The sequence below is a fragment of the Amphiprion ocellaris genome, chromosome 2 (genome assembly GCF_022539595.1).
Source record: "Amphiprion ocellaris isolate individual 3 ecotype Okinawa chromosome 2, ASM2253959v1, whole genome shotgun sequence".
In the NCBI taxonomy this organism is placed as follows: Eukaryota; Metazoa; Chordata; class Actinopteri; family Pomacentridae; genus Amphiprion; species Amphiprion ocellaris.
The window spans coordinates 38515156-38538985 of record NC_072767.1 but is presented as its reverse complement, the minus strand read 5'-3'; the positions used below and the strand labels follow the sequence as shown (position 1 = coordinate 38538985).

The following is a 23830-nucleotide window of genomic DNA, read 5'->3' as shown; positions in this document are numbered from 1 at the left end:
GATGCTTTTCCTATCCTCAACAAACATCACCTGTAGTTCCATCAATGACTGACAGACTTGTTGAGTTGTGGTTTTGGATAAATTTAAACACTTTATTCCAGTGAAGTCATGCAGCAGAAACTCCCTTTCAGAATTTGTCCCTCAACTGTTTTTTAACCCAATTAGAGTCCAGGCAATTAGAACACACATGAAGGACACTGCGGTTATGATTGTTGGCCGTTCCAGTTCTAAGACGTCTCCATCAGCATTTCTCTCCATTCCTGGCTTTTGCTCAGACAGGTTTGTCTGCTACTGACGCAATGGGATTTAAGAGGCACGGTTAGTAAGGCGCCGGAGGAAGGTTCACGACCTGAAATGCACCATTGACTCAAGAAAAATGTGTTTTTCTTGCTGTGTGTGTGTGTGTGTGTGTGTGTGCACGCGCACTGATGCGAGAGTGTTTTCTTTATTCCTCAGTGGTGAGAGCAGTCACTCACTATATTTTCTGTCAACTCCGCTTTCTGGCGGACGCATAGAGGCCAGTCATGAAGGTGTCAATGACAGTGTGGCTCAACACCCTAGTTTTTCTCCCTACTATGCTGCCCGTTGTGCAACTTTATTACAATAATAATTCTACTGGCTAAAAATGTGCATTATGTGCACCAGAGGTATCGCTTTGTCGCGTTATAACTCACCACCTGGAGGGTAATGGGCACGCACAGTGGAGATGCGGCTGTTTTGTGTCAGGAGAAAAGTCAAAGTAAACACTGTCTGCAGTTCTGCAGGAGTGGCTTCTACATTATTACATGTTGACATGACATCCCTGGAGTCTCCTAAAACATTGAGGAAGACAGCATTCTTGTCAGGTTTTTGTTATATATTTCCTGAAAATGTGTTTGGTATGCTTTGCTAATTTGATGTATTTTGTGTTTCACATATGCATCTGGCCTTTAAGTTACAAACATTTGCCATTCTCCAGACTGCATATGCAATCTATCTGTTGTATGTTAGTATGGATTTGTTTGCTGTAAACTGTGCTTGTAACTTATGCAAAGCTGAAATTATGTTTATCTGTGTTATTTTATTCATAAATTAAATTATTCTGTCAGTATCATTGTGGTATACTTACTATAAAACAGATTAAGACCATTTATTACTCTCATAAATGGGACTTTGTTATACTTTTATGATCTTTCAGTGCATTTAGCACATAATAAATAACCAAAAAATGAAAAATCAATCAAAAAGTTAACACAAAATCATTTATTTACAGTTTCTTGTTCATACAATAATAGCAGATTTAATACAATACACAATTTACACATAAAAATTTAATTCTGAGAGAAACAAAGCAATGAGCATCACCATGCAATAGTTAGCGCTACAGAGTATTACCAGGAGTTCATCTATGTAATTCTTTTACTACTCAGGGTTGCTTCCTGGGGCACAGTGGCAAATGTACACGTCTCTCCATATACTCCAGAAAGTAGTGGAAAGGTTCAAGGATGACCTCCTGAATAAATTATGATCTCCCTGAGACCAGCTGGACTGTGCAGAGAAGAGAAAATGGATTAATCGGTTCATGCTTGAGTTGAAATTGTCAGAGGTTTCTGGCAGGAGTTCTGAGACTTTGTGCTTTTCTGCTTTAAAGTCAAATAGTGCCGGTAAGCGTTATTGTGACAGAGAGGCAAAATCAGGTCAAGAAATCAGCTTCACAGATTCCTTTTTTTCAAATTTCAGTTGGCACAAAGCACCTTAAATGTGGCCAACTGGTCTAAGAGGATGGATAATACCCAAGAAAATAACCATCTTTCAAGCACAGGACTCACTCTTTTCAGTATTTTTACAACTGTACCATAAGCAAACTGTATTCATAAAGAAAAAATTCCACATTTTGGTAAATATGCTTTTTTTGTCTTCTTGTCAAGATTTAAGAGATGAGAATACTGGTACCACTCTTACATCTGCAAGGCAAAAAGATACAGTTATAAGGAAAAACGCCTCAGTTTTCTGTTTGCAGCTAAATTTGCACACCAACACCTTTAAAAGTATGTCTTGTTCATTGTTTTTGTGCAAATATCAAAGTGATAAAAATGAAGCCTCATCCCGAACTATCAGGCCTGAAAGTTCTATTGATCTTCCTGTCGAACTCTCAGCAAGGAAGCATTTTCTTTTTTGCCATATTTTCCACAAAGTCGAACTATTCATTTGAAAGTGTCAAAAAGGGTACATTAAGCCCCATTAGGCCAAAAGTTGCTACTACTACTGCCCTTCCCATGGAAATTCAATGAGATAATGTTTGCAATGTGTTTTATCTGTTGGATTTTGGCTTAAACTCATCTTTTTTCATTTTAAAGACTTTGGGAACTTTTTCTTAAGTCATTAAACCAACCATCTCAGAGGTTCTTTAATCTCCTTTGAAGTTCCCCAAAGACAAAGTAACTATTTGGAAAGCACAGCCTGCTTTCCCATGCAAAGCCTTACATAATGCTTTACTCAGGCTATTATTGTTACCTTGTCCTTCAAACTCCCCTGATAACTTCTCCTCCTGAATAAGTCAATTCTCCTGTCAAAGCATTCTAGGAAGAAAACCAACATTCTTCCATGTGCAACCACTTTGAAAGCTCAAGATCCTCTAAGTGATGGACTGTGAAAGCCAAAGACCGCTAATATTTTCCCTTTCCTTTTACCAAACACCCCAAAATGATTAAATCCATCACAAGATAATCTTGCTTTTCTTTCTCCTGATGTCTTTGGTCTAACATTTCCTTCAGTTGCCTTACATCTGTTGGGCCTCCTCAGCTGACCTCACACAGTATTGCATTTTTATAGGACTTATCTCTTTCCACACCTGGAGTCGATCATCGTCTTTCTTATGGGGTGGATGGTGCAAATGCTGCTGAGAGATGTTTGTTTTAGTCTGGAGATCTGAAGTGTACAGTCTTGGACTGCCCACAGAACTGTGATTAGAAAGGTCAATGATAATGGCAAAGGTACCATAGACTGTCACTCTAGTTCTTAGTTTCCGGGGGAAACTAAGAACTAGAGTCTACTCTTGGAGTGTTTCACTCATGGAAGGAGTGGGGACATGTACAAGTGTGTGGGGTACAATCTATGGTTTTCATTTCCACAACTTTGCTATAGCCATCTGTTGCACATTAGGAATGAAGATGTTATGAAGCCTAAGTGGACTGAACTGAAAACATCTCCAAAAGTTAACTCTAACATGATCTAAGTGGCATTTTGATAGTAAATATGTTGGACCACAATACTCTTGGGCCCAATAAATTATTAATTACTTAAGTTCAGTCTTTGCTTTCTTGAAAGGTTTGGCTGTTTGTGAAAGTCAGAATCAAACTGCCTGCAACAGAATATGTAAATTACTTTTTAATTAACAGCAGACTTATATTTAATTGTCAGGCTCTTCTGGTTTCTCCAAGGACCTTCATGCCCCTTATCTGGATTTGGATTATTTCAGCTTGAGGAGTTTCTCCCGTGGGTCTGCAAGAGCCAGTGTTACAGATAAATGTGTTTAGGGAGTCAACTTTCTGCTTTTTACTGACTTCAGTTTTATGTTATCCCGCACTCTGTCACATGGACAGTATTTATAGAAACCTGGCCAGTAAACACAGAAGTGCGTCTCTTACTTATTCTTAGAGGTTAAGAATTATGCAGTTTGTTTAATTAATGAAGAGAAGGCTCTGCTGAGAGTTTCAAGCCCTATAACAAGATACCACTCCGAAGCTAAAAAGATTAATGTGATGTACAAATTGTAAGATCAGCTGAGTCATGCAGCACAGTATGAAAATGTTATTACACTTGCAGATTCAAAGAATGATTACATAGCAGAATTATTTGCTTAAAAATCACATAAAATGTGTCCTGTGCAAGATCTTGTACAAACACCTTTGCCACACTGCCTGTGTCATATACTGAAGGAGTTGTTTCACTCAACCAACATAATAGTTTGGAACATGCTGGATTTGACTGATTCTCAAGTTTAATTATAGTTATTGCACTTCAAGATACAAAGGCAGCTAACAACTAAAACAAAGTTCAATTAGACCCTGAAAGAGCATTTTGCTGAGAAACTGAGTTTGTTTTGAGTAACTTTTGTTTGGTGATATGCGACTTTGGAATGTGCAAGAGGAAAGAAGGGGAAATTATGTCATACCTCCCAATAAATTATCTTTTTTTAGACTGCCTGCTGGTTTTGAGATCCCTGTTTGTCTTGGCGACAACCTAGATCTTGCACATTTTAAGTAGGTGTGGAAGGACGTTTGACTGAATCACAGTTGGCAATGTGACATGTCAACGAAAAACATTGAGAAAGCTTGACTGAAAACATCCTGTGTTCCCTGGGTGGCATGCCTCAGCCCACTGTCTCTTTTTAGAGTGCCTCCTTTTGGTGGAGAGAGTTTCCCACTTCGAAGAAAAAAGGCTCAGTGTCTGCTGTGGACAACAAGGACCTCATGTTGGTTTCTTTCTGATCTTGAGGAAACTTATGAGTTCAGTGGAAAGCGATGGTCAATTATGAAGTGTTTGGGGCTTACCATAGTATTTGCAGTTTTTGGAAGGTTTGGTTTCTACTCAAGCATTGAAAGTTGTCAGCAGAAAACACCCATCATTGGGGAAAGTGGAATGTTGCAAATGAACTCTATAAAACTTACAATCTCAGCTGTCAATTTAGCGTATTCATTCAAAAAATTACACCAAAGCCAATTAAATAAATGCCAGTCACTGAGTTAAAGACAAATGATGCTTGTCTTTTAGGAAGGAAGGAAGACATTAATATACCAAACCCTTCAAGTAAGCATCACACTAACGAATATCTTCAATCATACTTGATGATTTTGCTGAATTGCTGTCTGTCTTGGTTTTGTGATTCTCACAGTCGAGGGAATTCACACTCATCAACAGATGGACAACTTTTAGGAATAGATGCCATCACATTGACTTCAACGGAAGACCTTGACATGAAAAGGAAAGAACGTATAAATCAGTCAGATTTTACTGTCAGTTTAAGTAAGGATCATCATTTTATTATGGTATCTACACCTACTTCTTGGCACCTCTACTGGCGTTGCTGTGCACGTGTGGACACTCTCCTCCTGGTTGTGGAGCTAACTCTGCTGCGACTCTGGGTCCTGCCCCGCTGCTCAGAGGGATAAGCCACCACCTGGGTGGATGATCTCTGCACCTGCAGACCCTCCAACTCCCTCATGTCCCTCGCCATCTGAGACAACGTCTGGCCTGGGTTGGTCTGCAGACGCTGGAAGAGGCTTTCCCTGTTAATTTTCCTCTCTGGACAACTGAAGGTCAGTGCCACTCCTGAGTCTGACTTCATCTCTCTGGAGAAACCATCGGAGGTGCCATCAAAGCAGCGCCCGATAGCGATTTCTTTGGCCACTCTGGGGTTCTGGTCTGTAACTGTGTAGATGCCATAGTTGTGTCCCAAAGGATCGACAGGTGCTAGCATGGTGAAGGCATGGGACTCATTGTTCTGAGCGACTGGTGGATGTTTAATGAGATACTCTTGCAGGAGGCTGTTGGTGTTGATCTTGCGACAGTTCCCTTGTGGAAGGATCGATATGAGGGACCTGTCCACCTGAGCTTGATCAAACAACATACCACTGCATTTGAACTCCACACAGGCTGCTGAGGTGTTTGCCTCCCGCATGTCCCGGGTGCTGCGAATGTCTCTAATGCCATAAAGTTTGTCTTTTGTCTCTGGGTGTGTCCCTCCATGATTCCTAGACCTAACCATCACTTCCTTCTGTCCATGGATCTTGACCTTGATAAAGCATGCTCTGAACTCCTGAGGGTTGGGCCACCAGGAGAGGTAGTCTCCTGTCCAGGTTGTCAAATCGTTCTCTTCAAAAGGGACAACATTGTATTCATACTTGTCCTTTTCCACTCGGAAAAATCTGAAATGATTTGCATCAGCGGGGGCATTTTCGCAAGCTATTAAATTCTGATATGGGTATATTGGCCCATTGGTCTCATCAAGATTGTTTTGGTTAGGCTTTGCTAAGTTGATCTTGAATGCTGTTTTCTTCAGAGCTGGATCCTCGTGGTCTGAACGCTGGTAATCTATTTTATCTAGATAGGGCTGAGACACTCCAATGATGTTTGGATTCATCTTTGGGGATGAAGGAGCTGCCTCCAGTTCTTCACCACCCATTATTGCTGTGACGTAAGCTGTGTAAGCATCGGGCCTCTGGGCATCACAGAAAGCTGGTAAACAGGCTCCATTGGGCCCAGTTATGACACTGTCAAAACGACCCCATGCCCTGGGATTGGAAGAATAACCAGGCTTAGGCTCCAGATTTATCAAGCTGATCACGACACCCTCTAGCTGTTCACTTGGTAAAAACTTGTCACTCATGTACGCACGGACTTTGACATAGCAACGTCTGCTTTCAGGCACATCTAAATTGAAGAGTCTTCGCTCTCTGATCTCCATGTTGCCAATGAGGAACGTTCGCTCCTCACGCTTGCTCCGCCCATGACCACCAGTAGTCGTTGTGTTGTAGGAGAAGTTGCTCTCCTCTTCCCAGACTCCTGTGTCTGGGTTTAAAGACCACAGCTTCATAATGGGAATGTGCTCTTGCATTTTGACATGCTGCGTGTCAAGAAGTACTTGGACTGCTCCAGCTCCAAGAACCTCCTTGTTGGTCTCATCTCTGAAGTCCACAGAGAACATGCCATAGGTTCTCAGAGGGAGCATGTCACCCTCATCATCCACAAAGTTGAGGTCGCCAGGGGTTGCAGCTGCTGTTGTGATGTTTCTTGGATCAATGAATGTGACACTAGCTTTAACTGTCCCCTCGTATATTTCTCCATTGTCTTTATGGAAAGAATTGGGAGGGATCACCAACTGCCCTATAGGGTCTTCCCCTTTCATTTCTCCAAGGTTAATAGCATTGGTCTCTCCTGCATAGATATCAATTGGTGTCTGCTTTCTCATCACTTTTACATCATGATAGATGGAGCCACCTTTCCTGTCAAAGATGAACACCTTCGGAGTGTCAAGAAATTTCTCGGTAGGGTCAACAAAATTCACCACTAACCTCTGTGTGTCAGGAGTAATTTGTAACGTGAAGCCTCCTTGGTATCCAGTGGTGCCCACTCTCTCTTTACCAATGTAGATGTGCCCAAACCGCAGTGGCTCACCATTGTCAGCTGTGACCACTCTACCGCGAACCAGCAGCGTTGGCTCCATGCACTTCTGACAGCTGCACTGTGTCACGGCCCGGATAGGGAGGCTATAGCTACCGCAGTCAATGACTCGACTTTCCATATTTTGCACCCCACAGCAGAATCCAGCTCCATCTCTGCAGCGCATGTCAAAGTCAAGGGAACCAGCACATTTGTTGTGAGGGCAGCGGCCGGCGTTGTAGTAGTTGGAGTGAGTCCCGGGTTGAACACAGTCCATCGGTAGTCTGATGAGGTGCGTCTCAGGGGTAGAATTACATGCTGGTGTTCCTTTGGCTGTGAATTATACAATAAATTACATTAAACTCATGTTGATACAACATATGTAAAATACTATCATAAATGTCATCCCATGTACATAAAATACGAAAGGTTAGGCACAATTGACTGCTGTGAAATGTCATTTTAACATTGCTTTGGTTTTAAAATGGAACACAGACTTTCCATGTTGAAAACATGCCTACTACCTCTGGGTACTGGATATATAGTAAATTAATTGGATTCTATATGTAGAGTCTTCAAAAAAGATTATTTATATCTTTCTTTTTCACACATGGGTGCACGCACACATACTATGTGTTCATATAAAATATATGCATTCGCAATGTCTGTATGGCATAAAAGTGCCTGTGAGTGGCCAAGTTGGAGGCTGTGTGACATGGTAATTAGACATGATGTTGAAGAGAACATTTATTTACTGAACATCCAACTGGGAGCTGTAAAGAACGACTGATTGTTCACACAGACATTGGCAGTATAATTAATACGTATGGTATCATGTACTTGTAATCTAGTATCGTTGTTAAGTTCCCTGTATCCAAAGTAAGTTGTAATTCCAGAGACATGGATTTGTATAAAATATAATTACTGTATTGCAGATGGCTTTACCATCAGTGTTTCTTTTGATACTAAATCACATAACTTCTTGGTACCTGTAAGAACTGTTTGAACATATTCGATCAGTCAAATTAAAGTTCTGCACTGTGGAAACTGGAAAAAATAAAGTGTTGGGCTGAAGGAATAAGGAGTTTGTCATCCTGCTCTAAAGTGCAGGTGTTGTTCTGCACACATACAGTGTCTCCTGCTATTATGGCTTGAGGAGTTCAGAGGTTTGTCTGCGGCCTGGGATAGATTGCTTTAGCACTGTTCCATGAAAACCCTGTTTGTTAATCTGTGTCCTAACTAACAAGCGCCTGGAGAATATAAAGAATAAGTAGCCCTGCCACACGGATGTGGAAACACATGCTTGTCTGACTTCTGAGAGAGAAAAGAAACAGAATTTATTGACAATCTTGGGTTTCATTTTAGCGCTTGGTGGTCTGGAGAAATTCGTTGTGAGGTTTTTACGGTGTCCAGAGCACACAGTAAAGAATTCCTGTGTAGAAAGCCATAGTTTCAACCAATGTAAACGCAATAAAAAACAATTCCAGATTGTATGAGTTCTGATATTTTTATTTTCTTATGACAGTCTATTAGCTCACGTTTCCCTCTCCGTCAGTTGTAGAACACTGCGGTTTAGTTTGATTCCACTTAATGCATGCTCATGGCTCATGGATCACTTAGTTGGAGCACTGACATTCCTCTTAAATTGTGTATTCAATCTCTGAGACAGCTGCTCTTTATACAACAAAATGAATTGCAGTTGTTTGCTTTTTGTAAGTGGTTAAACTTAAACTTGTGGAAGACTTTGACTAAATACGTCACTGTCAAATGCACTGGGATAGCAGCCATCCTGAGTTACAATCCCTGTGTACTGCTTGCTGTCATCTTGGCAAATTACTTTTTCTCAAGGTTGATGAAGATGAATTACAGTTTACTCAAACTTTATTTTTTGTCTCTGAGAATACACCTAGAGCTAAAAAAAAATGGTACAAAAATGGTACTATACATACCAATCACAGTAAGGAGGGCTGCAGATGACTTGATGCTGCCTACAGGGCTGCTGGTTTTGCAGTAGTACTGTCCCGACTGCTCTGGCTTCAGATCCCGTAGTACAAGATCCTCCTCATACTTGTACACCTTCCTGTCCAGCAAAGTCCCATTGTGGTACCTTTAGGAAATAGTTATAGAAATGAGGAAACAGCACAATGTACAAATGTATAATGTGTGTAAAATTGTAGCAGTACCACTTTTAGATTGATGAATCTAGCAGAAAATACAAGTTCAAACTTAAAGCTGCATTAATTGTTCATTTGTATTCACAGTGCAACAAATAATGGCATGCATTGTAAATATAATAATTAAGGTTTAATTAAGAATTATCCCTTGACTCTGCAGCATTCTCATGCTTCTTGGAGTGTTTTTGAATCTTTCAGCTCATTGCTTTGACTTTATGACTATACTGCTTTAGTTCAGTCAGTTCCACTTGTATATGGCGGCTTATTTTAATGCAAAAGCTTTGTTGACCCACTGCACATTGTCTGCTTATCATCAAACAGCAGAGCAGAGTTGACTAAAGCAGCTAAAGAACAGGTATTTATCTAAAGACCCAGTGGAGCCCAAAGCAGAAATATAAGTAATGCACTTTCATGATAACATTTCTTCTTTTATATGTACTTTTCACTTGATTAGTGCACAAATGATTCTTGGAAAATGTGCATTTCACAATATGTAAAAGTACCATTTCAGATTCTGTCTTTTTTGTGTGTGTCACACTCAAATTAATGAAGTGCCAAAACTGGTTTGTGCCTCACCAGTAGTATTTGTCAGGTGCCGGTGAACCCGTTGCCTTGCAGCACAGCAGCACCCGTCCTCCCTCATAGCGCACTTTGTCCTCTGGGTGCTTCACAATGTATGGCTTCTCTGTACAAGCAGAAAAAGGAATATATCTCTGTGACTCTACTCTGATTGTTGTGAATGGTACCGCAGGGTAAAGGGAGCTCATAAAACTCACTCAAACATTACATTTTATTCTCACATTGGTCTCTGTGCTTATGAAAAATGATTGCTGAGGGAATTATGCTTTCAAAAGCAGCACGGGTCTATTTTTATTTGGTTTCTATGCAACTGAGTAAGTACTCGAGAAAGCCTTACAATAGTCCAGACTGTTTATGTTGTAGTGCTGTCAATTCCCTGTTTTCACCAGGCTGAGAAAATGATTGGAAGAATTTCTGACTCTGTGGAATCATAATGAAATTCTGGATACATTTTCCCATAATAATACCTCCTTTTACAAACTTTCATTTATCTGCACTCACCGGCTGATCTGAGGACAGCCTGTAACCAGGACAACCCAGTGGTGTTACTGGAGGTGGAGATGGTGATCGGGACAAACTTCTCCTTCCTGATGGCGATCAGAGTCGAACTGGAGGAGCAAACTCCTGGGAGCCTGAAGTGACCTTTGGCATTAGTTTGAGCACGAATGATCTTAGGATGGCTGGCCAGAGCCACATAGGCTCCAGCCACAGGGACGCCGGTCACAGTGTGGACGTCTCCATGCAGCATGTGGCCTTCACATACACAGTGGCTGCAGTCCTCACTGGGATGACCTTCAGTGCATAAGCGCTGGCATTTCACTGTTAGAAAGAAGACACCAAAATAAAGTGTGAAATTACTTGTAGCTACAATGTTACTTCAAAAAATTCTTGATTTCACCAAATAAAAATCACAGGAGAGGGATTGTTCTTGTGTTATAATCTTTAACTTCAGTGCACTTGGTCCACCGATGTTCAAGCTTTGCTATACCTTCATGGAAGAATCTCACATCTTGAGCCCACAGATCCACCTCAACATGCATGACCTCATCATCATTCTGAAAATGGCGACCATGCATGTGGGATTTCAGTTTCCGAAACAGAAGTCAGTCGGTGCAGGTTGGGTGAGTAAGGTTCATGGGGCAACAGTTCAAAGCCACTTTTAGCTGCTTCTGCCCTCTGTGCTGTGTGGATGGACACATTGTCCTGGAACAGTATCACTCCAGGCTGAAGGTTTCTTCTCTTTTCTTCTTTGATTGCTCCAAACATTTCAATTTTTGATGGATGGGAAAATAAGGCTTTATAGTTTACAGTTATGCAACAAATTGGGAGTTACACTCCTTGTTTCCGGGTAGGGGTCCAAACTTTTTGAAGTACCCTCATACGGTGTTACAGTACATACCTGGACATGGACTCTTTCCACATTTCTGTATTTCAGCAGGCCGTCCTCTACAATGGACTGTCACTGAGGATCTCACACAGGTTCTTCTTCTAATCCTGCGCCCGCCACCACAGGTCACTGAACACGAACCCCAGCGACCCCACGGACTCCACTTGGCTGTTCACACAAGAATACACAGGGGATGTTCATTTGAAGCACGTTCCTGTGTATATGTTTGCACACAAGAGCACTTTATATGTACTTTTTGTGCTACTTTAAGCCGTGACATTTTCATAAATGTTCATCAATGTGAAATTCCAGAAGGGCAACATTAGTTATTGTTTATGTGGTGTTTTTAATACACCAAATAAGTTCTCCATGCATGGATCAGCTAATATACTGTTTTCATAAGTCATGCTTGTACATATTATTTTTTTTTACTATATTTTTAGATTTTATATTTGCACATTTCTTACTGTAGTTTTATAAATAAACTATTGACTGTGTGAATGCACTCACAGAATTGCTGCTTAAGTTAGTTGTACACTGTGTAATGTCTATTCTATCTATTTAGGGGCAGTTATACTGTATTGAGACTGCAGACACCATACTGTGGGCACTAAAAACAACAACACAAAAATCTATATTAAAATCTTTACCAAAACTAAAGCATCTGATAGAGCAATTTCAGCTATCTTAATGGTATACAGGAAAATGTGGTTTAAGCATGAATGTTAACTCATTTAATTTCATTCAATGTAACTTGTAAATGTCATTTTGTTCCCAAGGGTATATTTATTGAATTTAGCTATGTAAGTGAATATAATATGTCATTAATCTCCCTATTAACTGTTCTTAAGGAAGGGTCAAGTACAGAACAGTGACCTCTAGCTGTGAGGAATTCAGCAATAAAAGGAGGGGAAATTATGAATTGCTTTGCTGATTAGAACGGTTTAATTGAGGCTGGCCTAAAGATCTATAGCCACTAAGTAAATTAGATAACTGAAATGACTTATGTGTTGATGGATTCTGGGATGTTCACCTGTACATGGAGGGTTGGAGCACTCCCTTCTCTCTGAATGATGCCCTTGACATGCTGGCACCAACAGAAGGGGCATGGGCTGACTGCTCACGCATTTCCTCTGGCGGACCTGGATGCCGACATCATCGCAAACCGTGGTGGAACAGGGACCCCATTCGCTCCAGTCAGTCCAGTAGCTCTGCACTGAACGCACACATTGAAGACAAGAGTGTCACATCCTAATCTTAGAATGTACAACAAACAGTAAACAGCTAAGAGGCATTAATGACACCTCGCTGTAGAGAGGGTGCATTTGGGAAAAGGTTTGCATAAATATTCATGGGGACTACCTGGGGGACACTGAAAGCGGACGTGGTAGTTGGAGCAGACGCGACCTTGGGGCTGTTCCTTGTTGATGCACCAGAAGCCTTTCTCCAGACTAGAGTGAACCACCTCCCCGGTGTCTGCCGCTGCCACCCAATCCGTGGTGCGAGCCTCCATGGCTGTAGGCCGTGAACAGACTCTCTCCCTGTAATAGAAACGAATGGCTTCTAGGCGCTCGTAGTCTCCATTTCCCCCAGGATGGTCGATATTGAACCAAGACGTCCACTCAGTCACACCTAAAGGGGAGACGTGGATGAAAAACAAAAGAGGAGGAAAACAGCTGAGGATCCAGAAATATTGAACAGGTTTATTGCAGGTGGAGCTGATCTTACATGGAGGAGAGGCATAGTTAAGAATAAGGAAAAAGCAACAAGGAGGGAAACCGCAGCGGTGGGTTACAAAATTTAAGAGGTCTGCAACTACCATTGGAAACTGACTTCATACACCCCAGGGAGCTTTGCATTGTCCAGGTTCTTTCCGAGCCCCCCTTAGCCTGACTGATGAGGCATATTGTCTCATTTTTTTGGTCTGCAACATATTCCGAATCCTGAGCAGTTTCCTCAGGAGAAATACGAGGGATTAAAAATAAAAGGAATCCATTAGCAGCACATGGACGGCACATTTTTCATTCACAAGGTAATGCATTGCTGAAATCAGGTAGCACAGAGTTGTACTGTAGCCAGATACAGGACAATACAGTTACAGATACAGATACTTTTTGTACAGTTAGAAAATAGTTGTTTAATCCAAACCTTGTGCTTTTTAAACCCAAGATGACAACATTCTTAATTCTACACACAGGATGCTAGGTTGGACAAACAGAAGACATCTTCTCCACTGAATTACACCTTTCTGTGTCACTGGTACATCTTCTTATTAAGTCAAACTGAGTTCTATTTCAGTTTAAGAGGCTTCAGTTTCAATAATGTGGGAATTTTAGGGGATTAATAACAATATTATGTTTCCACGGAGTGATTTAGTTAGCGGGAGGCTGTTTTATAGTCTAGATTTGCCCATATTTTTGGCAAATTGGTATGATTGGAGGTACAGAATTAACTATCATTTCCTGTTAGGGAGGTAGCCATGGATTTCTGGACAACTATCACTGTGATACTGAAGAAAATGTAAGAACATGATGATTTTCAGGCAAATTCTGGATTGAAATCAAACATTTTATTTCATAGATTTATGGATTTTTATTTATGATGGAAACTCTAGATAATATCCTTAATCTTTTGAAGGATAACATACATTGGATCTAAACTGTGAGTGGGCTGTTTTGTCTCTGCCTTTAGAGTTGAATGAGTTACGACTCCAAGAAAGAGCACAATTTTTGATGCAAATTGCTGCTGTCAGGGCACTAAATGTTTTACCGTGACTGTCCATAAACAACGAGCCTCCTGCTGTTCAGTCATGCTGACAAGTTCGCTAAATCAGCGAATCAAACTGCAATAGCTAACTTTACTGTTGCTTTTACAGCAACTGGCAGGGACTCGGCGTGCACCTGCCCCCTTTCACCTGATGCTAAAACCCTCACAGTCTGAAAAACCCTCCTGGCTCTGGATTTTTCTCTGCTAGATTCGGTACCTGTTGTCTGAGGGTCAGTGAATGTGTTGAGGGCCACTCTTCTGCTCCGGTCTGACTGGCTCCTGGTCCACAGATATCCTGCAGAAAAACATTTTAAAAAACCATTGCTGTATACTTTGTCCTTCAGTTTATATCCTTGAATTTATGCATTCCTTCCCTCTCTCTCCCCCATCTGGCAAAATATGTGACTGTAATGTATAGTCCATGCTTTCTGGGGTGTGTATTTGTGAATGTGTATAAAAACATGTAAAATAATTTCAAATATTTGCTAGTTTTATTCCAGTAATACATGTGTGTGTCTGTGTAAGAGTGCATGTGCATTTTCTGATAGTTCCTGAAACCTAATCCAATATTTTTATGCAAATACAGCCATTGCACACACTCAATCACCCACAAAAATGCAATCTGAGCACGTTTTGCTCTCTCTTCATGGCTAGAAAGCTCAACTAATTACATGCACTTTACTTACTGTTCTCTAAAATCTTTTCACTTAGTCACATACTGTTTTCTTTTGGAGTGCTTAAACAACAAGCAGGGTTTTGTAGCTGCTTAAAACAAGCAAGAAAATGAAAAGAAATTGAATATTTTGTTCCTTTTCCTCCCTTCTCTTAATGCAAGCTTTCATCTGTCTCTATCTAAAACTTAAAATTCTCTCTGCATTTGCCCTCTCCTCCATTTAGATCTGCTCTTTTCCCTCAAACATACTCCTCATCTATCATGTTTCCTGTGCTCCTTGTCACTCGGCTTTTCATTCTTCAGCTCTTGCTGTCCTCCTCTGTCCTCCCTTCTCCCCTCGATCCATCATCAAAAAGCAGCCGCTGGTGAGGATGCTAATCAAGCTCCAGCTGAGACAAATCAGTGCATTCAGCGGACAAGCCAGAAAAGTTCATGTCAACTTTCTCCATCACCCCTCTCACTAACAAACAGCAATTTCATGCCGATGTTTTCCTTTGAATGATTTATGATTATACAGTAATGTATATGCATTGCATGCCTGTATGACTGAGTAATCCTTACATCATTTTTCATGCACGTGTTCACACACACAACAGCACAACGGTGAGTGTAAGATGAAAGCGAATATTGCCTTATTAGAAAGAGAAAGATATGGAATCTGGCATTCATTGAAACTCTTTGATTTATGAAACACGTGCCGTGACATTTTCCCTCATGCTTTCATGTGTAATGATTCGTTTTCCTACAGTAATAATTTTTTATGTTTTCAAAAATGTCAGTTGTTTGCTTGACATTTCTTGGAGTTTCACTTGTGCCAAGCGGAAAAAATTAATGTCATGGACTGTGACAGAAACAAAAAGGAGCTTATGTAGCCTTGGTGAGTGAGTGAGTGAGTGAGTGAGTGAGTGAGTGAGTGAGTGAGTGAGTGAGTGAGTGAGTGAGTGAGTGAGTGAGTGAGTGAGTGAGTGAGTGAGTGAGTGAGTGAGTGAGTGAGTGAGTGAGTGAGTGAGTGTGTGTGTGTGTGTGTGTGTGCGTGCGTGTGTGTAATATGCACAAGCACTTAGGACTTTCGGTGAGACACTGCTGAGTTTACGAGCAGAGACTCCCAGCACAGAGACCAGTATCGATCCCAGTCTCCGCTGGTTTTTACAGCTCACTTCAAGCCTTTATTGTCATGCCAGCACATTTCTTTTCAACCCCAAACCCTTTTTGTAAGATTTAGCGAAAGAAGGATAGTGGCCCAACAGAACAAAGATCAACTGTCCAAAAATGTATTACATAAGTTTTACGGTAACATAGAAAGCTGACCTTCATGGTTGACTTTTTATGCCCCTGGCTTAAAAAACCATTGATAGGTTTCCATATCGGTTTTTGTCTTTCTGATACATCGGAATGGCTTGATATACAGAAGCAAATGCTTTTGCAATGATCTGCTGAGCAGATGTGGCTCGGCCTGCAGACTTAGTTTAGTAAATCAAGTCAAATACTTTTTCCACCATTCTCTCCTTTTGTCTCTCCAGTTATGTGTCTGTCCTGATTACATTTTAAAAACAGTTAAAACAGTGTTTTTCTGCTACTGCATCTCTACTGTTATTGTGCTTTATTACACATTCTATAAAGCGCATGCTCTGTTGGCAACTTACAGGTTAGAGTGCACAAACAAGCCTTTTGTTTCACTTAATTAACATTGATTTCAGCCTATTAATTACCCAGCCTACAGTGCCTCCATTTATTTCCAAGAAATCCAAAAGCAGCGTTTCTGCTCTTGTTACATAACATTTTTTCTCCTTCTCACACCAAAACAAAGGGAATTCACAGCAGAACATTTGGCTCCCGATTATCATTTCAAGATGTTCGATCATGCAAACGAAATAGCGAATGATTCTTTGAGTTTTATGGGGTGACTAATGGTTTTAGAAAGTTAAAAGAGGAAACCCAGATTAGTTGCAGCAGAAGGCAAATTGTTGAGGTAGTGACCTCAGTTATGGCTGGTATGAACTGGCTCGACTCCCACAGCAAACTCACAGAGCTTATTGTGCTTTTTGAGTGGCATGTTAACACTTTATGAATTTTAAAAGCTGCGGGGATTTTATTGGGGCACCGCTTCATTCGGCTGGTATGTGAGCGAATTTACCTCATCAAGAAGCAAGTAACACACGTTTTTAGAGCCAAAAGGAGCAAGGTTAGAGCTTATGATTTCCTCTTTACTGAAAAATCCACCCTAAAGTGCCTCACCAGTACAGTATATCTTGTTCACTCTTGTTCATGTGTACTTTGTTTGGTTTTGGGCTTTGCAAGGAGAAATTTCTTTACAATTTTGGATTTTCCTAGCAATTCAAAACATCCTGCTTGTTGTTTGTCGATGCACATTTGTCTGAGAATTCCCAAGCCATAAAAAACACTCCTGAAAAGTACATCTCTTTATGAAGTGACAGTGCTATAGTTCAGGTTTTTTAGGTTTAGATTACTTGGTTTTGGTTAAACTGAGATGCTGCCCTCCTAAAAACAACAGCATTAGTCATTTCAAAATAACATATGTTCACGCTCAAGTGACAAAGCCCTCTGAAGGCCCATATTTTCTTAGTCCAACCCCGCCGTGACCCTCATATACCACAGACAAGGTAACAAGATACAATACAGTCCACCAGTATATTAGGCTTGACCTGCACTTTGTTCCACATATAGCCACACAGTGAGCTCCTGAATGTCAGATATATGTCCGAAACAGAGGTATTGGATTACTTTTTATTCAGCACTGCCTTCATTGTCACCCACACCCACCGCGAGTCTGCCGTGACAACTGCATATCTTATTTTAGAGAACTAGCTTTGGATTTAACGATTTACGTCACGGCAACTCGTTCTGAAATACAGCCGCTGAGCTTACAGCTCGGCTGCACAAAGGCAAATCTTCTAATAATAAGCACCGGTGCCTTTGCAAAGGACTGCCTTCCTGTCTCTCCTTCACTTTCTGAGTGAGAGTTTTCTGCCTTTTCCAGAATCTAGTGAAAAAAAAAAAGCTACTGAAGAGAGGAACAGGGAAAAATTCAGAACTTTAGGAGGTTGTACCCAGAATGGTTTCAGTCATATTAGGGAGGTATGGCTGTGCCAGATGTATGTTGGCAGACAGACTAGACTTAAATAGAAGGTCTGGATTCTGTTTGTAATATTCCAGATCCTTACAAAAAGGAGAAGACGTGAACACCAACCCCCCCTCCCCATATTACATAACCGATTAGACGGAGCACAGCTCGCTAGGGGAGTGAGGTTGAACAGGATTTGCTAATGTAACTTCCACTTAAGAGGGAGATCAGGAGTGTTGCGCTTAAGTGAAGATCTATCACCGAAGTGTGTGAATTTAGCTGAAACGCAGGTATTTCATGTATGAACTGTGGTCTGTGAGTGTATGTATGTGTGCGTGTGGGCTTGTGTATGTGATGATCCGTTTGCCATGTCATATGGAAGCTGTTTATGTGTTTGGCCGGCTTCTTAGTTGAGGTGTGTGTGGTTTCAGAGGAGTCTGCTCTTTCTCTCACTCTCTCTCTCTCTCTCTCTCTCTTTTACCCTGACATTCCTTTTTTTCCTCCAAAATCTGTCTGAGCTCTAAAACATCTGCAGCTCCTTAAAATCAGCGATCTCGTCCCTGACAGTAAACTAATGATGCAAATCAACCATGTGATTTAAGGATTTGCAAAGGTATAACGGAGGATTTGTGTTCTTAAAATAAGGCATTTGAAGAACACATCATTGTCTCCCCCCTCAACAGATGCTATTAAAAACAGTTGGGCAGCTTTGAATTTCCGCATTAAAAATATCTGCAAGTCTTGGCTTGAACCTCTGCACCTGTGCACAGGTACGGAGCCAAGGGGCTGGAAATAGCTCAGCTGAAAGCAACTGATTAGTCCTGCAATAAATAATTTCTTGGCACATCCATATACACAGAGAGAAGAAATGAAAAGAAAGATGTGATATGGCTCAGAAGTTGTCATTAATGGGAATTTGTGCCTTTTCCCTTGATCCATAGTAATCCCTGTCTCAGTCATTGAAGTCAGCTGGCCAGACAGCTCTGTGTTTGGAGCAGACAGTGGTCAGCATCTGGAGAACTAGGCCTCGAGCCTGAGTCCAGCTGCACACATACACCAACTATTCTGCCTGAGAAGAGAAGAGAAGAGAAGAGAAGAGAAGAGAAGAGAAGAGAAGAGAAGAGAAGAGAAGAGAAGAGAAGAGAAGAGAAGAGAAGAGAAGAGAAGAGAAGAGAAGAGAAGAGAAGAGAAGAGAAGAGAAGAGAAGAGAAGAGAAGAGAAGAGAAGAGAAGAGAAGAGAAGAGAAGAGAAGAGAAGAGAAGAGAAGAGAAGAGAAGAGAAGAGAAGAGAAGAGAAGAGAAGAGAAGAGAAGAGAAGAGAAGAGAAGAGAAGAGAAGAGAAGAGAAGAGAAGAGAAGAGAAGAGAAGAGAAGAGAAGAGAAGAGAAGAGAAGAGAAGGCTGGAAGATTTATGCTGAGAGCTGGTAATACCACAGCGTTCTCCTCCAGGTTACGATGAACATTCAGGCGACAGCTGTCACCTTCAAATAGGAAAACGGCTCATAAATATGTAAGCTGTGAGGTGTGTGGAGAGACTGACAGAGATCAAGGCGAGGAGGGGAGAGCTTTTTGATGGAACAGGCCAGAGAGAGAAAGAGGTGGAGAAAGGTGAAGGAGGGAGTTTGATGGAGTGAGGCAGAGACAGAAGGGAGAAAGGTGGGGAAGGTATTCGCAAAGAAATACCTGAACGGAGACATGATTAGAAACAAAAGGCGAGCAGATTAAGACGAATGAACAGATGGAGACGTACAGTCATTACTTTAGCGGTGGACTCGGGGGGGGGGGGGGGGGGGCAGCAAAAAGGAAAAAAGGAAAGAGTGACATGCTGGCCAATTTGACAGGGGAAAAAAAAGGGAAAGTCGGTAAAGTCATTTTACCTGTGCTCTTTATCCCCCCCCCTTTTTATTCCATTTTCTCATTTAGCCAAGCACAAACCCAGCAGGTGGAAAAGTGGGCCACTCAGTTTGTGATTATTGCACCTTGTTTCCAAGGTGACTGGGTTTATATCTTTAGGGGCTGCTGCCACTGCATTCAAGGGTGAAGTAAGGACAAAATGCACCACCTTACTGCAAGATGTGGATGTGCAGCTTAAGGAGCCTGGCATTCGACATAAAAATTTTACAGTCCATTTTAAGATTGTAGTGTTCTGTTCAGTCAGTATATGCTCACCGTTCTCATCGTTGTGATATACTCATCAGGAAAATGGCACAATGCCTCTGCAGGAAATTTACAACTCTGAGGCCTCAAGGGCCCAACAAGATATGGAGACTATTAAGGTGTATTCACGACCATTTACTTGTATGAACTGCCAGCTCCGTTACTTTTGCAAAAAAAGTTAATGTGAAGCAGCTGTGAGGTGGACAGAAAGTGACAGCTTTGGAAGAAGTGCTGCCTCTGGTGTCATTCAGGAAGAGTGGGGAGCTTTCAGAGGATGATAAGAGTGACATTTTTCAGGGGGAACAACACAGCTGACACTTCACCAGCAGTAAAGTCAAAATGAGAAACTAGTGTTAAAAAATGTTTGTTTGAGATGACTTTTTGTCAGATCATAAAAGCAGAGCGAAGGGTTGAGACACATTTTTTTCACGGTGCAGGCCTTCTGTTTGCTGATAGTGGCGGCTACTGTTGTGCAGCCTGTGATTATGAAAATAAAGTAGGTGCCAACGGGACCTTTAGTCGCTAACAGCACTTTCACTGTCATCAAAAGAGCTTTTTCTATGATTAAACTGCACTACAGGATGAGTGGATTTCATGACCTCCTTCTCTTAACCTGCTCTTCTATGGCCACATGTTGTTGATCATCCTGGTGGTGAAACATTCTAGACAGAGGTAACAGCCAGAACACATCATGTTTCCAATGATTTACACTGACTCCACCAGTTCGAACCTTATTCTAAGCTCACCTTGAAATTAAATCATGTTATGGGGACTTTGTTTCTGTCCCCAAACAGCAGGTCACATTTATGTCCTCACAACATGAGTAATTCAAGTACACACATGCACTTTCTACTCTTATCATATGAGCTCACCTCCAGACATTTGTCTAAATCCTGCTTCGACATCCTTTGGGAAATGCCGTCAACTTAGAAAACTCTACTGTCAGTTGTGTTGCACATGTGCAAGCAGCCATAAACTGCCCCTCTGTTCTTATGTGATTACAAGAAACGACAAGGGAGATGAAAAACCACTTAATTCAGTACAAGATTCATCTTAAAATCGTCTGTTGTGCTGGGAAAATCTGCAGTTTCACAGTAGTTTCCTGTGATTGTGTTGTCCTGGTAACCTCTTTTTTTAAACTCAGTAATAGTAACAGTTGTGTCATCAGTCTTCACTTACCTTGGCCCAGAGCCACCGAGGCCAGGAAAGACAGCAGGAGTGCCACCTTATTTAATTCCAACATTGTGCCAACGCTCTCAGTTGCAGAAGATTTTCTAGTTTTTCTCTGATCTTCTACAGCATTGAGACAAACTAAAGAAAAGAAAAAAAAGAGTCAGTCGGTTCTGCAGTTCTCTCTTCAGCTCCTCAGGTGTGAGTGATGCTGCCGAGTCTCGCCTCTGCTGCCTCTCATGTGAGTCGAGCTGCCGAGTTGGAGAAGGAAGCTTTTTAAAAGAGGGGGCATCAGGAGTGCACACCAATCCAGCCCCTCTCTCCTCACCATTGGCCGGTGAAATGTAACATCTGGGTCCCCCATATCATAATCCAAAAAAAGGTGAGGGTACGGTGGGGGTGGAGAGACACGCATGCAGGGGGAGGAGGGGAGTGTGTGCTTGTAGCTGTGATTACTGAAAATAACAGGGTGTTTTCCTGTCCTTCTGAGCAGGATCTCATAATTTCTTATTTACATTATTAGTTGTATTTTTTCTGCGTCTTTGTAACCCTCTTCTGCTGCAGTGAAGTTATATTTATCCACAGAGCAGGTGTGTTCGTGCATGTTTCCATTTTTGAATACCTCTTTTGGTTTCCGTGACAGTCTTTCAAAACATCAGAATGCCCTTTTAAACACTTTTTGTTTCATATTTTCTCTTCAGTGATTTTTTTTTCTCCCAAAATTCAAAACATGGGAAACTATTTTGAAACATTCATTACTTTACCTCAAGATTCTATTAACTGTTTATTCTGTGTTAAACATGCAAAGACATTTCTAATTATCTTCTGTAAACTGTTGTGTCCGTCTTTGGTCCCTCTTCAGTCTTTCTCTGTCTGAATCTCTGTTTCCGTCTCCCCAACTGACACAGGACAGTGCCAGATGCTGCGCTCCCTCTAGGTTCAACTTCTGGTTCAGTTTTGTAACTTTTTAACAGTTACTGATTGCAGGGTGATGTGCTGCCAAAGAGTGGAAGTGGCGTCATATGGCATGCCATTCAGGAAAAAGTCCTCGGAACGCAGACACGAGACGTGCTTATGAGGTGCAATGTACTCAGTGCTCATTTGCAGCATGTGAATTGTTGCTATTTAGCGACGACGCTTGTAAAAGCCATGGAAATTAAGAACATTAATTGCTTTCAGCTCTTTTATTTCTCCCTCTTGGTTCTAGATTTAAAAAAGGAGTGTTAAACAGCAACTTTTAGAAGAATGACTTTCAAGATAAGTGCAGCTTTTTAAATGGACTCTGAGATCATTGCTTCTTGACAAAGATTAAGTTAAAGTAAATGTTTAATTCATTGTTGTGAAGGAAATTTGGCAATTTTTACTGTGTTTAGGGTCCGTGTATATTTTGGCAATTGGATTTTCCGTTCTGAAACGGGTATTGAAAAACAAAAAATGAGTGGTTATTTGATTTTTGTTTTAAAATACAAAAAATAAAATTGAAATACAAGGCGTTTTTCCTTTTCATGATCAAAAAGGGATATACGAAATTTTAAAAAATATTTAGAACAACAAAAAAATAAAATCAGTAAGAGACAGAAACGAAAAAAGGTCCGTTTTTTCATTTTCTGAGACCGGAAGTGGTCATCAGCAAGCGTGGAGCCAAACGACAACAAGATTGTCAGAGGGCGGAGCCAGAGAGCAGTGATTGGTCAGACCATAGATATCGATAGAAGACAGCGCGCTAGCGGATCTAGTCTGCTATGTGTATCTATGGCCAGCACGTCTGGTAGCATCTCTGGCTGCTGTTGACCTGGTTTTTGGAGTAAAACACAGTAAGAAGATAAATACTTCTAACCAGTAGCGTTGTTTTGTTGTACGTTAAGTCAGCGACTTGTGAAGAGTTGTGTTTGGTCGTGTTTGAGCAGTTGGTCCGGACGCGTTAGCAGCTAAGCGGCTAAGTTAGCTAGCGGGCTAATTAACACAGGTGGCTAACTTACCGCTGAACACCTGTGTTAGTTGCTGCTGCAGCGGCCGTCATTATTAGAATGAGCTTCTCAACCTGTATTTCTCTGCTGTGTATTTTAGGTTTTAAAAAGTTATTTTACTTTAAGGTTAACTGAAACCCGTTCAGCTACACTGAAGTTTAACATTCAGCTGGTTTGAATTAAACCGCCCTTAACTTAACATTGCGCAACATTATCTCTCTGAATCTCCATAATTTCATTAAATTTCTTCTCTCTTCCACTGCTCAAGTTCAATCCAGTATGTAAAGTGACATTAATAGTGAATAAACTAACAACCAGCCATTGTATTTACTTATTATTGCATGTATTTGTCGTAAAACATGAGAGGAAACATCCTCCTTTTGGATCTAGAACTGCACAAGCCGTTCATTTTAAGTCACCTGACGAGTTATACTCCCCTTTTTATGTGAGGTTGAAGCAGAAAGTCTGAGTTAACAAAGAAAGTTGTTTATAATTTGTGATACCTGTTATCTCTGACTGAGGCTTTAGTTTTTGTTGAGCTGATTTACACATAGAAACTTTGTTCAGGAAGATTTGTCAGTAGCTCAGAGGACAGGCTGCTTTTTACACAACCTTGTAAGAGAATGTCTGTCAATGCTTTCAGCAGAATTTAGAAACACAACACTTCCTAAACAGATATTTTGAGGCTGTGAGGTTGAACGTTTGAGAGTCTATCAGTGTGTTTGTTTGTGGTCTTT

At 41.1% G+C, this 23830-nt stretch overlaps 1 protein-coding gene and 1 long non-coding RNA gene across 8 annotated transcripts in view; one reads left to right on the top strand and one right to left on the bottom strand.

The window, feature by feature from the left end:
* LOC129350158 (uncharacterized) overlaps window positions 1–23830 on the top strand; it is a 32268-nt gene that overhangs the window by 1030 nt on the left and 7408 nt on the right. The window contains exon 1 of one of the 7 annotated variants that reach the window (XR_008603461.1): window positions 21308–22940. The exons of the other annotated variants lie outside the window; for them this stretch is intronic. This is a non-coding gene — a long non-coding RNA (uncharacterized LOC129350158). Of the gene's footprint in view, window positions 1–21307; window positions 22941–23830 lie in introns of those variants that run through there. 7 annotated transcript variants of the gene reach the window in all.
* Window positions 1228–21438, bottom strand: cilp2 (cartilage intermediate layer protein 2). Its single transcript, XM_023286242.3, has 10 exons — window positions 21136–21438; window positions 14264–14341; window positions 12643–12912; window positions 12314–12496; window positions 11293–11448; window positions 10395–10712; window positions 9891–9999; window positions 9090–9247; window positions 5042–7473; window positions 1228–4949 (listed from the first exon to the last, which is right to left on the bottom strand). The coding sequence occupies exons 1-9, from the start codon at window positions 21197–21199 to the stop codon at window positions 5054–5056; spliced, it is 3756 nt and encodes a 1251-aa protein (XP_023142010.2). The 5' UTR covers window positions 21200–21438; the 3' UTR covers window positions 1228–4949; window positions 5042–5053.